Here is an 18,020-nt window from a genome sequence, read left to right as displayed (position 1 = left end):
TGCAGCCCAGAACACTCTGTCCCAGCTCTCTTGGCTTATTCAGCACTTCTACTCCAAGAGACAATCAACACCCCCTTCTGTTTGCCCCTGGGGGCCCCTGCTACCTGCCCCTGGGGGCCGTTGTAGTGCCCCTGGTACTTGGGAACAGGAGCTGTGAGCCAAGCCTGGGGTCACTATATGATGATAAAAAGCACAGCCCCCATCTTCTGGCCCAGTGGGGGTGACCGGGGGGAGGCGGCTGTGCTCGTCCAGGTGCGGTGACTGGGGGGAAGGAGAGAGTTGAGCCATAGAGTTGAGACTCCATCAGTCGTCCACAGGGCTTGGGGGCTCGGGAAGCAGAGAGCTGGACAGACTCTGGGCACCAAGATGTTTCTAGGACCTTCAGGGTCAGGAGTAGCAGCCCTGGGACATCTCACCCTAAGGCAGAGGCAGGGCTGGGGTGATACTCACGGATCTCCTTGGTGACTAAACCTGTTTGGAGAGAAGACAGAGCTGGTTAGAGGGGAAGTGTTTGGGGGCGCCCCCTGCTGGAGGCCGGGGCATGGGGTGTGGGGAGTGGCGTTGGCCTGGCCAAGGGATCCTCCTCCCCTGTGGGATGTCCCACCCTTTCAAGGAGCCCTCCCTCACTTGCCACTGACACCCCTTCTCTCTCTCTCTCTCACACACACACCACTTCCTATTCTAACAGAGCATGTTATTAAATGCATAAAATAAAATAGATTAGAAAGGAAACCAACTGTATATCAATACAAAAATATTAAAAAGTAAATTTGTGCTGTGGTAATATATGTGCTTGTATATTAATGCATTAAATAATAAGATGGGGTGTGTGTGCAGCCAGTCTAGGAACCCTTGAAGACAATGAATGTTGTCCCTTTCAGTGGCTGAACATTCATGGTTTTCAATGGCCACTTTTCTCACTGGTGACATTTCCTGCCATGGTAAGCATTTCTCGAGACTCTGGAGTGCGTTAATGCACTTCTGTATATTCTGTAATTAAGTGTTTGTCCCTGACTCAGACCACGAGTGAGGGCCACATGTTAGGTTCCTAGGACCTAACACGGAATAGTTGCTCCATGATTGTTGCTTGGAGGTGTTGATTCACCTCAGGTAGCTGAGTTCTGGGGTTTCCTTTCTTTCTCTCTTTTTAAAAATTTTTATTTATTTTAATAGAGAGAGAGATGGAGACAGACACACACACACACACAGAGAGAGAGAGAGAGAGAGAGAGAGAATCCCTAGCAGGCTCTGTGCTGTCAGCATGTAGACTGACACAGGGCTCAATCTCATGAACCAATGACCTGAGCCAAAATCAAAAGTTGGACACTTAACTGACTGAGCCACCCAGGCACCCCTGGGGTTTCCTTTCAAACACTGTTCTCTCTCTCACCTCAGGTTTGGGCTCTCTCTTCTGGAGGACACCCCTGATCTCCACTCCTGCTCTGAGCCTCCTACACTGACCTGGGTCCATCCCTTTCCAGGCCGGCAGCACGGCCAAGTCAATCTTCATAAAAGCAGTGTCCAGGGACACGTTGGCCACCATGCATCTATATAAATCATTGATGTGGGTGTGAGCCCTGCTTGACAAAAAGTATATGCAGTGAGGGATCTCGGAGACTCCTCTGTGGGGTGACTGGCTTCTCACAGCTGTGAAGCTATGAGCTAGCCTGGACCACTAGAGGTTATTATGTTTGTGTCAATGGAGGTGGTTCTCTGAATCCAAGGAGAACAAATTCAGAGGCATTTTGTTCTCTCCTTCCTTTAAAGGAGTTTGGACCTGGGAAACTATGGTTCCCATTCCTCCTGACATCTACAAGGGAATCTTTTCTTAAGAAAAGAAGGCGATGAAGAAACGTGCACCACGCCATGAAACGTAAACCGCATCATGAGGTCATGTATGAGTCCACTCTGCAACCAAACCTTGGATCACCTCATGGGCCATTTGTGCAGATTATATGAGATTGTGCATGTAGGTAACTGGTATTCATTACTTATCCATCATCCACCCATCCATCATTCATTCACTTATCTGTCATCCGCTCATCCATTATCCCCCAATCCATCCATCCATCCATCCATCCATCCATCCATCCATCCGTCATTCATTCACCAACGTCCATCACCCATCCATCCATCCACCCACCTATCCATCCATCCACGCATGCATGGAAGTGCCAGGTGCTGGAGAAATGGGTGTACACAAGATAAAATCCTTAACTTCAAGAAACTTACATTCTAGGGGATGGTGATAGGCAATGACCAAGTAGATGAGTAAATAAACACCCTAATGACAGGTGATAGTGAAGCTCTGAAGGAAAGAGGCTGACACGGGAGGCAAAAGTAGGACGAGGGGGTATGGCTGCAGGTGGATGTTCAGAAAGGCCTCTCTGAGGAGGTCACATTTAAGCAGAGACCTGAAGCCTCTGGAGCTGGCTGTAGGAAGATCTGCGTAAAGAGGATTCCAGGCAGAGGGAACAGCAGCTGTGGCTGGAAGCTTCTCAATGCTCCCTCTCTCCCTCCGTCCTTCCTTCCTCCTTTCCTTCCTCCCTCTGTCCCTCCTCCTCTTTCCTCTTTCTTCTTGGAATCACATTTCCAAAATGACCCCTTGATATAGGCACATGCTTTGGCCAAGGCTTCGGAACCCTTCTCTGTTCCCCGTGGGCTCCAGCCTTCCTGACAGCCTCCACCCCCAACAAAGGCTGGGGCTCTGAAGGCACCCCACAACCATGCCATATCTGGCTATCTCCTGGGTCACCCATGGATGGAGGGAGGACTATATCCTTGGCCCCTCCTTGTCCATAGGCCCTACCCCCCAGAAGTGGGCCCCACTCACCCAGCCAGCGGGGCAGACGGATAGTTTTCATGTTTAAGCTGATGTAGCTGCGAATAAAGATCCACGTGGTGATCAGGGCAAAGATGAGGGCCAGGAAGCGAAGCGCACCTGCAAAACAAGGAAATAGTGCCATGAGGCCACATCGCAAGGCCATATAGCAAGACTGCAAGGGAGTCATTCCCAAATCCCCCCAGGAAGACCATGCCAGGCCCCCTCCCCCCTGCCAAGAGACCCTATGTTGTAGCTCCAGATGGAGGCCCACACCTTGGACCACATCAGGGGACCACGTGGTGAAGACCACACCTGAATCCATGCAGTGATCAAATGGTGAGATCATGCTACAAGATTACATGGCAATACTTCCCAAAGTGGGTCCACTGGGAGAAAAAGGTAGAAATGCACCTTCCTGGGCTCCCCTTAGCCTTCTGGAAACAGAATCATTAGAGGTGGGGCCTGGGGATCTGCACTTCCAAGGGCGAAGAGGTGTGTTGGGAAAGCAGTTTCTACTGCAGACAGCCCTCAGAGGTGGGCACCCCTGCAGGACTCAGGGGGGCTGTGTCCGAGGCCCCGGGCAGCCAGTTGCTGCTGTGTGGGGTCGGGCAGACCTCAGGCCCTTTGGGAAGGAGCGCCTCAGTCACAGAGGGGACATGGCTCAGCATCCTTGCCTCCAAGCCCGCAGCTTGTTGGGAGAGATGTGACAGTTGTCACTGGTAGGCAGCCTCCAGGGTGGCTTGGGGCTGGTCTCCTATGTCTTCCGTTACTCCCCCTGAAAGCCAGCACAAATGGCTATTTGCTGTCGACAGGAGCATGCACGGGCCTTGCTGGCATGGCTTCCCTGGCCTCACACTGCTTCCGCATCAGTAGGGAGCAGACCACACACAGGGTGCCCCGAGTCCCCTGTCCTGCTCTCTTCCCTTTCCATGAGGGTCAGAAGCAGGCTCCACTATGCCTCCCGGCTCAGGGACTCCGGTGGCCACGCTCCCATCAGGCCACGTTTCTCTAGCCCCACGCCCGACCTCCATGTGGCTCTGAATTCAGCTCTGTGGTCTCATGCCAGTTTCTGGCTACTTGGGGTAGGGGAGAAGACTCCCTGGATCCTGGGGGGCATGGCTCAGGTCCGTGGGGGTCCCTCATCTTCTGGGGCGCAGTGTGGTTGTAGGCACCCGGAGTTCTCCCTGGGTATCAGCTCACATTATACATCCATATTGTTCGAGCCACCAGGTGAATGGCTTTTACATACGTTATTTCAATTCATCCTCGTGGTAAACCTCTGTGTTAGATACTATTGATTATGCCCATTTTACAGATGAGGAAACAGGCTCAGAGAGGTGGTCACTTGGCTGGTAAGTGACAGAGAGGTGGAGTTTGAACCCAGGGAAGTAAGCAAACTCTAAAACTTGTGCTCTTCCTCACGGCTATTTGGGAACATGGATGAATTGTGTCCGTTTCTTACTTGGTGCCTCAGTTTCCCTATTTGTATAAACAGGTACAGCATGAGGGCATGGACAGAAGACAAAGGCTACTCCTTGTGCCCAGCCCCATGGTGTGATGATTCTAGAACAGACCTCCTTGAGACAAATATTTTGTCCCTAATTTCCTATCAGGACCAGATATTTCCAAAATGGGGTCAATCCCTGTAGATCCCAGCCAGAAGGGGCCGTCGTGTCTCAGCCTGGAGGCAGGAAGTTGCCTTCTCCCCTCTTCCAGGCTCCCCTGGATGAGTTTCCTCCTGGAATTCTGGCCTGACCATTGGAGAGCACACATGGCCAAACAGCCTCGGAGTCTAGGACTGTCTGCACTGGTGAGAGAAAAATGAGTCCCAAACCAATCTCAGACCTCAGCCTTGAGCCTATGAATCTTCAGAGCCTGGCCCTACCTGACAGTCTCATCTTGTCCAGGTGAAGAGCTGCTTGGGGTCAGTGTTAGCCTGTGGAGAGAAGGAAATCAAATTGGAAGCTGGCATTAGGGGTCTGAAAACAAGTAAGACAATTAGGGACGGGTACCTCGAACAGAGGAGACCACAGACCTTTCAGTTTGGTTCCTCACCACCCTCTCTGCCTCCACCTCTCCTTCACTTTTGCCCCTAGAACTTTATTCAATTCAACATGTCTTTTTTGAGTGGAGAGATTGGCTAGTGGAGGAAGGCAGAGGGCTGGCGTATCCCCTCATCCATCCATTCATCCTGCCTCCCTCCTTCCCTCCCTTTCTCCCTCCCTCCCTCCCTTCCTTCCTTCCTTCCATCCAGGCAGCTGAGAGACACTGAGCTAGCCAGCCCTGGTCAAGCCAGCAGGAAAACAGAAGCTCAAGTGACCTCTGCTCATGTACCAAAATGAAGGGTAGTGAGAACTCCCGCATTACAGGCGAGTTTGCACAGGGCGCTATATGTGCAATTATTCCTTTAATCCTCACACTCCCCCATTTTAGGGGTAGGTAGACCAAGACTCACTGTGGTTAAGCCCAGGATTATCCAGCTTGTAAGGATCAGTCAGAATTTGGATGCAGGTCTCCACTGCCCACCCCCACAGGCCCCGCTGCCAGTGCCTTTTGCCTCAGAGGAGAGTTGAACCTGGGGTTTCCTCCCTTCTTGAGCCCTGGGAAGGGGGATGGTCACCCTTGGCCCCACCTCCTTCCGCCTGTGCCACCCCCACGTGCTGGGCAGTTACCGGTGATTTGGTGGCTTCGAAGACCTAGTCTCCAGTGATGGAGGGGGCGGGGGGCAGGGCTGGTGGTAATTGTGCCAGGTCTCTGACCCCCCGAAGCCCGCTGGAGGGGCTCTGACCTCAAGGACTGCTCCCACTACTCTTCCTGCCCCTCCCCACCCCAGAATCTTCTTTATCCTAAGAATCTATCTTAACAGACGTGCTCTCCAAAGCCCAACCGCCAAGGACCCGGAAAAGAGACAGGAGGCTGGAGGCCTCCACGGAAGCCGTTGGGCTGGGTCAGTCCTTGACATTTAAACAAGAGCAAGTGCAAGCGCAAATCCGCATTTCCTTCTGATAAGTAAGTAAGTATAAAAAATGCTCCGCCCCCCTCCCGCCCCACAACTCTGGCCCTGGCCTGCAGGTCCTTCCAGGGGAGAGAAGGGAGCTGCTGCCTGACCCGCCCACAGAGGTTTTGTGAAACTCTAACTTCCTGAAATTCAAATGACCGCCCCCCCTTTTTTTCAGATACAAAAGCATATTATGCTTTTTTGAATGCTCATAGGGTATGACGTACAGTCTGGGAGCCCAGGCCCTGGGTGCGGTTGTCAGGACGTGCTGTGGGGTCCCCACGTGCAGAGGCTCTAGAGCAGGGGCCAGACCGGGTGCAAGGACCCTGCCGGTCCGAGGGATGAGGATTCACAGATGGACAGACAGATACTGATGTCCACAGACAGGGAGTCAGAGACAGAGCTTGGAGAGCGCAAGGGGGACGGGGACAGGGAGATGGCAGAGATTTAAAGGGGGGAAAGCAGGAGACAGGGGCAGAGGGAAAGAGCAAATCCTCAGGACATGCACTTGCCCAGATTCGGAGGGAGAGAGACACAGTGCCATTCAGGCAGACGCACGAAAGGGAGGGCGGAGACAGAGGCACATACCTGGGCAGGGGGCTAGGCCCCCGCTGGCACGTGCGCGCCAAGGACGGGTGCTGGCTTCAGGACGCAGGTGGGGAGGGGCGGGGGCAGCGAGGGCTCTTCCAGCCTGATGTGTCCGCGCGGCACCTGCAGGGCTTTCCTGTCCCCCGGGTCCCCAGCCGGCTCACCCTGGGCGCCCGTGGGTGCTCTGGAGACCCGAGCTCCGGGACTGGCCCGCTGGGGGCGGGGCGGGAGGAAGACGGGCACTTGGGACTGCTACGCCCCCGCAGGGTGGGGCAAGCATTCCCTCCGTGGCCACCCAAACCCAAAAGTCTCTTTCCTACTTGTTCCTGCGAGAACGTCTGTCGCAACCTGTTATTCAGGTTACGAAGCTGTGGGGCAAAGGCGCGGGGAGAAAGGTCTTCCTGCCCTTGCGCGCAGGCTTGAGGCCCAGGCACCCATGTGGTGGCCTCGGGGTGGTATGCGGTCACAAGGTCACAAGGTCAGCAGGGCGGCAGGTGGAGGGTGGAAAGTAGGGGCTAGGGGAGGAGAGGTGGAGAGTGGGAGGGCAGGGCCCCTTGTTCACCCTCACTGTCCTTGAGTCCCTCCCTTCACGCCCCTTTGGACGCTGCCCTTCTTTTGCATAAGCCCCAAGCACGCTTTTCTTTTCCAAGGCAGGCCTGTAGGCCTCGTGCAATGCTGAGCGGACAAAGTGCTCCATGACTATTTTGGGACTGAATTCTTGCATAGCCATGAAAGGTTACAACAGGTAAAGTTCAGAGAGGGCAAGTGACTTGTCTAAGGCCACACAGCCAATTGTAGATTTCCTTTCTGAAGCGTTCATGGGAAGGCAGGCTGTGCGTTAGGCAGGGGTGTGTGGCTACCAGCAAGACACACTCTGGAGGGTTCCTGGGCCTTTGCACTGCTAGCCCCGTCTGTACACCGTTCACCGTTCCTTTGCATCTTTGCCTGAAACTCCTACTCAGGTCTCAGCGTAGGAGTCACTTCCTCTGGGAAGCCTTCCTGGACCCTCCACATCAAGATTAAATACCTATGTGTGGTCCTGGATGAGGGGACACCCACCCCCACCCTGTCATAAGGGGCTGGTCAGGCAGAGCACTGTGACTTCTTTGTGATTGATTCAGAAGGGGGCATGTGCCCCATGCAAGGCCAATTAGAGATTTTTCCTGGGACAGATATGTGGAAATTGGGGCAAGAGGACCTATATTTTCCCTGGTGACTCAAAGCTAGACATCTGTGAGTCTGGGGCCATTCTCCTACATCACACCCTACTGGGGGCAAGTCCTGCCAGAAGACGTAAATGCCAGGGCTGAACAGCAGGGCGCGCTTGAGAGAATCAGGAGGAAAAAGCTCGTATTGTCAGGAGGGAGGCTGTGGTATCGGGTCATTGGACACACCTGGGTTAGTTACTCAACACGTGTGTGTCTGGGGCATATCTCCCTGGGCTCCCGTTCGTCCTTTGTAAAATGAGGGTGATGCTATGGACGTGTCCTGAAAGGGGTGTCAGGCAGGGAGGCTGTGTGCCGACAGGGTTTGGCTGGCCTGATGACACCCACCCCACCCATCCTCCCTGCTGCTTCCTCGTAGCACGCCTCCTTGGCCGGATTCTATTCCTACGTTTACTTTTCCTGCGAAGTCCAAATGCCATCACAGACTGCTTGTTTGTGACATTTCTTAATGGCCCTCTAGGAGCTGGGAAATCAACTTCTTCCTGTTTCCTGGAGCCCTCTTTACTCACGTGCCTTGGGGCTCAACCTTTGAGCTCTGTCCCAGAGACAAGATGAACAGAGAAACGGTTACTCTCTGCCCAGTCTAGGAGGACTGAGGAAAGCACCTGGATGGAGAAATAAGTGGGTATTTCCCCTGCGTAAGTCTGGGCTATAGTCCCGAAAGCTCTCAGGATAAAGGTCAAAGCAGTTCATGTGGCTTATGAGGCCTTGCATGATTTTAACCCTGGCACGAGACTGACCTTGCTGAGCTCATTGTCTGCTGTCCCCACTTCACGTTCTGCTCTAGACACTCAGAGCCGCCCTGAATGAGATCTGTCCCTCTCCAGCCTCACACATGCAGTTCTCTGTATGCGGACTGCCCTTCCCTGACTCATCCATGTGGGCAGCTCTTCCTTGTCCTCGGGTCCTTAGCCAAGCAGCCCTTTGTCATTGGAAAGACAGAACTCAGAAGCCATTTCCTAGTTCATCCCAAGGATCCAGGCTCAGCCAACAGTCACTCGTGAATCAGCCTAAGCCGCAGGTAAAATGGGAAGAGCACTGCGAACGTGCTCTGCATTTTCCCTGACTTGGGCATTAGCCACAGGTTCAACGTGGCTCTCTGTTTTTCAGGTTGTTTCTAAGGAGGCATGAACTTGAGGCCAGATACGGAGCTCAGAGAAATCAGATTGTAATTAGAGCCAGCTGTAGCTTTATGGCTGCACTTGTATTTGCTTTAGGCATTCAGCTTTTCCGGCACCTGCTGGCAATCAGGTTTCCTCCTCTCTGCCCAGAACCATACCTCAAATCGTTGCCCAAATTCCGAGGGGGGAAAAACCCTGTTAGATACACTGGGAGAAGAAATGGCAAACACATGGGGTGTCCGCGGTAGACACTAAGGACCCATCGTGATCACGGCTTCAGGGTGGGCCCCTAATCCAGTATGACCGGACTTTTTCTTTTTTTTTAATGTTTATATATTTTATCTTGGGAGAGATGGGGGAGGACGCAAGCGGGGAGAGCAGAGGGAGAGGGAGAGAGAGAATCCCAACCAGGCTCGGTGCTTTCAGCACAGAGCCCCACACGGAGCTCAAACCCATGAACGGTGAGATCAGGACCTGAGCTGAAATTGAATCAGATGTCTTACCAGGTGCACATGACTGGCATTTTCCTAAAAAGGAGCAGTTTGGATGCAGACACCCGCACAGAGAGTCATGTGAAGACTGGGGTCACACTGCCGTACGCTGTGGGACTTCCAGAAGCTGGGAGATGGGCTTGGGCAGCTTCTCCCCAAGCACGGCCAGAGGGAGCATGGCTCTGCCAACACCTTGGTGTCGGACTTCCCGTCTCCAGGACTGTGAGGCCCAACACATTTTCGGCAACCCAGGCTGTCTCGTAACAGGGGCCTGATCTGAGGCGCCACCCTCGCTATCGCCCACAACTCCACCAAACGACAGGGCCTCAGCAGCCTGTAGTAACCTGTTGGACACAGCACCCTTTATGGGGGCTTTCCCTCCCCTGTCTCCCTATCCATCCTGTCCCCTGCTGCTGGCATCTGGGACCACTCCCCAAATAAACTACTTTCCTTGAATCTTTATCTTAGGGTGTTCCTCTGAGGAAACCAACTCAAAATGGTATAAGAATGATCCATCCTTCCCTCCCCTTGGGCTTACCCGTGTGGGGATCCTGGCCGCCCACAGCACCACGCTTCTGCCTGCTTCTGACCACGGCTCTCCTGGAGACCTAGCCCTGTGGTGGGCTCTCTCTTCCTCCGCTTTCAGGCCCACCTGGGGAGCCCCTTCACTTTCCCATTGCCTCTGCCTGGGAGTGACAGCCCGTGTCACCCCACCGCAAGGAGGGTGAGCCCTCTCCAGCCACCTCCACCTCTTCCGGGAAGCGTATTTTCCTGACTTTCCTTCTTGCCTTAACCCCAGCCCCTGGGGAGCCCCTCCCTGCGCCTCCATCAGGACAGAGGGGCCAGATTTTCTCCATGAGCTCTCAACAGCAAAGTTCGCTTAAGCTCATAATAAAAATAATAAACTATCCACAAAAGAATCCAACTGGCTCCCACTTATTAGTGCTTACTGTGCAGCTGGATTGGGCTAAGAATTTTATGTATCTTTCTGGCCAAATCTCCAGGGCAACCCCGTGAGTTGGACACTATTGTCTCCTCTTCTTAGCGGAGGAAGCTGAGGCCCGAAGGGGGTGAGGGACAGGCCCATGGTCTCACAGCTGTGGTGGCAGAGCCGAGATCCACACCATCAGCTGCAGGTGACAGGCCTTAGGCGGACTCACACTCACCAAATCCCAACAAGGCAGGGAACTGGGTCCGAAGGGAGTTCTGTGTGCCTCGGAGTAAGGCCTGACTCGTGAAAAAGTAGGTATTTTAATTGGAACTCAAAGGATAATTAATTCTACACCAAGAAAGGGTCCTAACCTTGGGCCACCGAGGGCTCCCATTTTCCTTCATTTGAGTGACTGACTCTCTGGGGCAGGGATGGAACATACAAGAATTTGTGGAGCTGCTTCGTGATCCGTGGCAGATCTAATGAAGCAAGCCCAGCACTTTTTCTGGCCGAGATAGAAGGGGGCTCAGACTCACTCCCACCAGTGTCTTAGGGCTGACACATGAGACTTGTCATCCTTGGAGTGGGGACTTCTCAGAGGGGGGAAGGGCCAGCTGGAGTCGGAGCTGGGTCCTCTTCACAGCATGGGCCTTCCGGAACCAGAGGAAACACACTGGGTGTGACGGAAGCCTCTCTTTTGTCATGGACAAGACTGAGACAGCACATGGTCATGAGCTAAGCAGGTCTGAGGCTTCTGTATCAGTATCTGCTTGATCAGGAGTTATTTGAGGATCTCTGTGACATCTTTTTTTTTTTTTTTTTAAAGCCAACCCAGTCATTCATCCTACGTTTCCCAAGGCTCTCTTCTGTGCCATTACCATGCTGGGGGCTTGGGACAGAGCAGAGAACCAAGTTCTCACCTTCTGGAAATGCACAGCACAGCTGGGAGGGACAAGCATGTGGAAGGTTACTGTGTGGTGGGCTAGGTGCTTTGGTAGGAGTTCCTCCAGGGGACCTCTTGGCTAGGAGGCTATCAGAGAGCACTTCCTGGAGGAAGTGGCATCTAGGCAGATAAAGTTCTCCTGGAAAGTGTTCCAGGCAGAGGGAGCAGCGTGTGCGGAGGCTCAGAGGAGGCAGAACCTGATACTCTTGACGGTAGAGACTAAAGTGAAGGGGGAAGGGGATTATTCACTTGGACCTTAAGGATAGGGCTAATGTAATGACCTTGAGCATTGTTCTGAGGGTGATGAGGGAGCCACGGGAAGAATTAGACAGGGCCAGTGATAAATCCTTAGCTCAGTGTGGAGAAGGGAGCACCTCCTCCAAGAAGCCTTCCCTGACCCCTGGCTCCTGGCTTTTCAGTGGAGAATCCTGCCATAAGGCACCATGTCATGCTTCATGGTCAGCCTGATTTGGAGGCCAGCTTCCTCTCTAGGCAGTGACGCTTGAGGGCCTTCTTCATAAGGTCCCTGGTGCTAGCGCCAAGGCACATAGTAGGTGTGCAGTAAAATGTCATTAGAAGGAAGTGAGTGGCTGTCTGGGAAAGAAATTAAGGGAGAAAAGATCCCAAACACACCAGAACTTGCTCCCTCCATTCAAGTGGTTTCTTCCTTTACCCCACACTCAACAGTACTCTCCAAAGTGAACTCTGCCCAGAGGATGGGCTTAGACTTTGGAATCTGAGTAATCCTTTCTGGATAAATACAAGCTCAGGCCATTTTCCCCATCATGCTTGTAAATTCCGTGGAATTTGTCTTCCAAGGGAGGGAGTGCTATCTACTCTTCCACAGGCTTCTTTCTGTTCGCCCATGTAGGCAGGGTTCCTAGTGAGGGACAAATCCTGCATGCTTGGGTGTGGGTGGTGGATGCCGCAGGCAGCGGGGAGGGGGGTCCACAGGGCCTGAGGGAGACACTCAGCATATAGACAAGAAGACTAAGGTTGAGGGACATGACAGAATGGAAAAGAAGCAGAGACACGAAGAGACTGAAACTGACAGACATATTGACAGACACGTGGTCAGGCACATGTGCAAACCCCTCCCCCCAAGAGTCAGGTGCTGCTAAAAGTCTCACAAGTGTGACCCTGCCCAGACCTGGTTGCCACTTGGCCTGAGTTTCCAATCATCCCTGAAGCTGTCGTGAATCCTGACCATGAGGCCCAGGCCTGGGTGAGGTAATCAAAGGAACCAGAGGCTGCCTTTCATCCTCTAAATGGTCCTTCTTGTAAACTTCTGGTATTTATAGGCAATTATTGATCATGTTACCAATACGAACAGATAGAAACCGCAAATAAATCTGTAAACAATAAGGATGGTGGCTTGAGCGATTTGTTCCAGTGACATTTATTTCAGAAGGAAATAAGCCTATTATTTCCATTATGCCCTGTTTTAGTTTTATTTATTGATTTTGACAGTCTTCTCCAGCTCCGGCCGGTGGTAGAGTTACTGGGCCATGTAAGGCTGGACAGCAGATGCACGAAGGCATGAGGAGGCACTGGATTCTGAGGCCTCTTACACCCGAAGTTCCTGGGATGCTTCCCAGAGTGAGACAAAAACACATATGCCATCAGCTGCTCTGAGGCTTGCTCATTTTAACTAATTTAATCCTCAGCAGCTTACTGAGGAATTGGGGGAAACTGAGGCAGAAAGCCTCAGGTCACAGCTGGTAAGAGGCAGAGGAAGGAAAGGATCCCAGTGATGAGCCCAGGAGCCCATTTTGCACCAGTTTGTCTGACTCGTCTAGCCAGGGCTCAGCAGTTTTCTGCAAAGGACCAGAAGAAATAGTTGGGGCTTTCTGGGCCGCATGGTCTCAGTCATAGCTACTCAACTCTGCCACTGTAGTGGGAAAGCAGCAGTAGCAGCAGTATGTAAATGAATGAACGGGGCTGTGTTCTAATAAAATTTTATTTATAAAAACAGGTGGCTGCTGAATTTGGCCATGGGCCTTAGTTTGTCCGACCGTGATCTGGGTGTTGCACCCTCTTAGCCCAAGGCGGACATGAACACTGGAGCTCCCTTTCCTGAGCTTCAGCCTGCCTGGGTTTGGCTCAGCCATTGGTGGCGGAGAAGGAAAGTTTCTGTGGGATAAGAGATGGTTCCTACAATTCTCTCCCTCATTCTACCCAACAGCCTGTGTGTTCCTCAGGGGTGGGTCCACCAGCCCCCTGCTTGCTTAGGGTCCAGCTGCCTGTCCTTGGACTTTCCTCCAAATTCACCTGACTAGATGATCACCTGAAGGCACCTCGTTCAAGGCCCAGCACTCAGGAGGCACCCAGGAAACGGCAGCTCTAGTCATATTTGTGCCTTCAGGTTTGCAGAGGCCTCATCTGGCCCCAGGGATTTTGAGTCTATATAATGTGGTAGTGGAATGGAGGCTTTGGAACCCCAGCTGGGCTCTGTCATGGGGCTGTGGATACAGTCCTCTCAGCTTTGGTTTCCTTATCTGTATGTGGTCACCACAACCTCTAATTTAGTAAAAATTAAATTCAAGAATACACCCCAAGCCTAGCACCTGCTATGGACAGTGACGGCTGCTGAGCAAGTAGGCCCCCTTGCGCTCTGCCTTGGGGACGCCCCTGTGCCTCTATCTTTCCTCCCAAGGAGACAGAAATCACTCCAAGAATGAGAGGAAAGTGGGCTCTGGATAGGGAATGGATTCCTCCAGGCCCTGATAGAGCAGCAGGAGAAAGGAGTAGGTCGTCTGATCAATGCAGCCCTTCCTCCTCCTGGAGGGGGTGGGGTAACCTCAGGGTGTGGGGCCTTTCTCCTCCTCAAGGGGATGGGATAATGTCAGGCTATGGGGCATCTTTGAGTACATTAACCAGAGAGGATAGCTTGTGCCACCAGAATTTCTCTTTGCTGAGAGTCTGGCTGTATGTCGTTGGAGAGAACGATTGTATTAGGGTGGGACTGTCTGGAGCATCCGGGTTCATCCACTGAGCCATGGCAGGCCTGCTGGTGGCCCATCTGAATCACTTCAGAGGGTCAAGCATGACAAAATTCACCTCAGACCCAGTGGGCAACTCTATTTCTTTCCATGAGGGATAGCTGGGTCTTGGCCTCTTTGATTAATCAAGATGGCGGCCTCCACAATGAAGTCAATGGGGTTTTGAGAAGGCTTTGGGAGAAAAATCCTCCCTACGGATGTGTGGGATCCAGACATTTCTAAAGGAGAAACAGTCTTAATAATAATCATAATAATGGTTCTAATAAGTATTAATACTGTTAGTTGGCCAATCTGGAGCCTGGTGTCCTTTCACTTACTCTTCCCAACAATACTGTGAGGCAGATTCTTTTACTGACTTCATTTTACTAGTGAGGGGCTTAGAGAGATTAAGTGATTTTTCAAGGTCACCAAGTGGAGTGACTGATGCAATCTTGCCATCCATTATTTTAGTAACTGTGATGAAATGAAGCAGGGGTGGATGGAGCTGGACTGTGGTGGATTCCTGCTGCTTTGGCCGTCTTTCCATCCTCCATTTTCCCTTCCTCTGGTGCTCACCCTGATTTTCCTTTGAGAATCAAACCCCCTTCCTCTGCTCCCTGCTGTGCAGGGCTGGCCACATTTCTGGCTCCCAGTGTGGCCATGTTGCCCAAGCCTAACTCCATTTCTTGGTCACAGACATGGGCAGGCAACCCACGCTGAGGGGATCAGAGCCCTCACAGGGCTTGTGACACACTTGGCTGGAAAGCGGCTCTGCGTTTCTGCTGGGATTGCTGACTTGAGATGTCTTAGAACTGGCGATGCTGGTGGGTATTGGCCACTGTGTGGGAACACCTTGTCTGAGAATAAAGGCACATGGAGGGAAGGATCCCAGAGATACAGTCAGAGTGCTGGGGATGTCACGGAGCTTCTAGATATAGCCTTGCCTGAAGGCAGTGTATCTCTGGGCTTTTCCATATGTGAGCCAATATAGATCCTTCATTTGTTGGGCTAGTTTGAGGGTTTTTTTTGGTTTTTGTTTTTGTTTTTTGCTTTTTGGGGTTTTATTTGGTCACTTGTACCCAGAGGTTACCACCTGATACATAAGGATTTTCTCATTTTCAACCACAATTACAACCATAGACAGGTGAGGCAACTTGCCCAATGTAACACAGCCAGAAGAAAGGCAGAGCTGGGACCCAACCTCCAAAAGCGATGCTCTTTCCATGACATCTGTATCTTCGTCTCCCTGTGCTATGCCCTTGGGGAGCAGACCTTGACATTCCCACCTCTGTTTCCCAGGGCCTCCCAAAGTAGGGGTTGGTAACAAGTGTCTGCCATCTCCACGAGGCCCACGCTGTGGGACAGCAGCCTAGCTAGCCGGCGGCGTCACCCCCGTGCGGGCTGCTTGCTGCCCACCAGTATTAAACAGGCTGGCCTCACCCGAGGAGGAGTGCCCAGCCCTGCTACATGTTGGCAAATCATGGCTTCCAACATTCCCCGCCCCAGGAGGTAACCCTCGGCTCTGCAGGCTTCCAAATTCCTATTGGAAGCAGTTGTGGGGCCTGTGTGTAAACACGGCGGGGGGCTCAGAGAGAGGGGTGCAAATGATGACTATAAGGCAGAACCCCAGTGGCGGCTGCGCCTCCTCGCAGGAGACCCGCCCGTCTCATGTATCGGGCCGGAGCGGCATCCGGTGGGCAGTGGCCAGCCTGAACCGGGAGCTGGCAGATGCGCTAGAGCAGACAGACAGACGGACAGACGAGGGCAAACACTGGGTAAGTCCTCCCCACAACTATGCTCAGCCTGGGCGTGAGCACGGCGCCACCCTCACCTCCCTTTGCCAGCTCCTGCCCCCTCCCTGCAGGACTGCCCCCCCCATCCCTCCTCCCTCTCCCTCTTCTCTTAGATTCTGCCAAAGGTTCACCTCCCCTGCCCTCCTGCTCCGGCTGGCATTCCTCAGCAAATTTATGCTCAGAGAAGTCTGTCCTGACTCCTACCTCCTTTATGGTATGTGTCCAAAGCATTTCGAAATGTCTGTACAAATTGTTTTTTACTGGATGACTAGGGCCATACCTGTTTTTAAAAAATCCTGTCTTGTTAATCATCATATCCTTGTTTAACTGCTGTGTAGCAAGTGCTCAGTTAATGCTCACTGAATCTCCTGTACCGGAGCTCTTCCAGCCACGGACTTTGAATCCACCGCAGGGAGAGGCAGTGGTGCTTCGTGCCGGGGAGCATACGTTTTGCAGCCACATTGCTCAGGCAAGTTATTGAATCTCTGTGCCTTTGTTCCTCATCTGCAAAACGGGAGTGATAATGGTACCTACCCCACAGAGATGATATGAAGATCAGATAAGCCCTAGATAAGCTACAGGGCCTGGCACATAATAGTTGCTCCTTTATGTGTTTTTGTGATTATTATTCTAGATGCTTATTATTCTAGAGAACTACAGGGATTAATAGGGGATAGCCAGACTTTCACTCCCATTTTACAGATAAGAAAACTGAGGCTTAGTGAAGGGAAGGGACTAGCCTGAAATAACACAGCTAGAAAATCTCTCACACACCTTTGGGGCGCCTGGGTGGCTCAGTTGGCTTAAGTGTCCGACTCTTAATTTCGGCTCAGGTCAGGATCTCAGGGCCATGAAAATGAGTTCTGCATCGGGTTCCATGCGGAGCATAGAGCCTGCTTGAGATTCTCTTTCTCTCTCTCTCAAAAAAAAAAAAGAAAAAGACCACCTACTTTGTTGTAAGTTTTCAGATTGTTATTTTTAGAGAAAAATGAGATTTGGGGCCTTCTTTGTTCATTCCTCAAATATTGGTGTGGCTCACGGTTGATGGTCAAATGTGTGTGTGTTTTTTTTTTATATTTTTATTTATTTCTAGGAGAGAGAGAGAGAGACAGCGTGAGCAGGGGAGGGTCAGAGAGAGAGGGAGTCGCAGACTGAAACAGGCTCCAGGCTCCGAGCTGGCTGTCAGCACAGACGCGGGGCTCGAACCCACGAACCGCGAGATCATGACCTAAGCGAAAGTCGGACGCTTAACCGACTAAGCCACCCAGGCGCCCCTCAAATGTGTTTTTTCAATGAAGAGATGAATGAATGAATGAATGCCAAGTGGCCCCTGCGGTTGAGGGAAACAGCCTGCAGTGCGGTGACCAGATCCCTGGCTTGCTTGCCCTGCCCCCTCACGTTCCTTATCTTCCACCCACCCTACTTCTATTTTCCTTTCCCTCAATACCCAGAAGTATAGCCCTTTCCATGTTGGTAGAAACGTACCTGAGGGTTCAAGGCTCCCACTTTCCTGCGTCAGTGGAGAAGATGAGACGTTCCAGTTGGTGCTTTGGGTCCCTGACCCAGCCAGCCACCCTCCTGGGCCAGCGGCTGAGAAAGGCCAGCCCGCTGCTTCTCAGAGGGGCTGGGACCTCCCAGGTGGCTTCTCTGTGCAGCAGGCCCAAAGGCAGGGACACAGTGGCTCACTGGCACCCCGGGTGGGCCGGCTCCTTCTGGCCCTGCCCTCCTGCGAAGAAGCCTGCGAAGAAACTCCCTGCCCTGTTAAACAATCTTCCCCGGAAGGAGGAAATCAACCTAAGGGCTCACCGGGAGGAAATGAGTCCAAAGTCTTGCCTGGTTGAAGAGCAAGGTCTGGGCTGTGAGTGTCTCTTCCCCACAGATCTCTCCGGACCTTGGCAGAGGAAGTTCGGGTGGCGTTTTGAACAACTTAACCAGGAATGAAATATCACCATCATTGTTTGAGAAAGCAAAATAAAACACAACATGACACCACGCCCCAAAACAAACCAACCCCAGGCCGGCACCCTTTCCAGGCCTTGGGGGCGCAGAGGGGACAGTCCAGGGAGTTAGTGGAGCACTGTTACCTGCTTTGAGGTTCTAGGCCAGATGGGTGCTGCTGCAGGA

General features: G+C 52.5%; 1 protein-coding gene across 1 annotated transcript in view; it reads right to left on the bottom strand.

Moving 5' to 3' along the window:
• FAM3D (FAM3 metabolism regulating signaling molecule D) overlaps positions 1-17,670 on the bottom strand; it is a 33,798-nt gene extending 16,128 nt beyond the window's left edge. The window contains exons 1-4 of the mRNA XM_077776725.1: positions 17,382-17,670; positions 4,710-4,760; positions 2,834-2,941; positions 451-471 (exon numbers count right to left, since the gene is read on the bottom strand). Coding sequence (XP_077632851.1) covers positions 451-471; positions 2,834-2,941; positions 4,710-4,722 — 142 coding nt within the window. The 5' untranslated portion in view covers positions 4,723-4,760; positions 17,382-17,670. The remainder of the gene's footprint in view (positions 1-450; positions 472-2,833; positions 2,942-4,709; positions 4,761-17,381) is intronic.
• Positions 17,671-18,020: the final 350 nt, after the last annotated feature.

The sequence above is a fragment of the Crocuta crocuta genome, unplaced genomic scaffold (genome assembly GCF_008692635.1).
Source record: "Crocuta crocuta isolate KB4526 unplaced genomic scaffold, BGI_CrCroc_1.0 scaffold87, whole genome shotgun sequence".
Lineage (NCBI taxonomy): Eukaryota > Metazoa > Chordata > Mammalia > Carnivora > Hyaenidae > Crocuta > Crocuta crocuta.
Note: the sequence above shows the minus strand (reverse complement) of the source record. Positions and strands in the feature narration are given on the sequence as shown.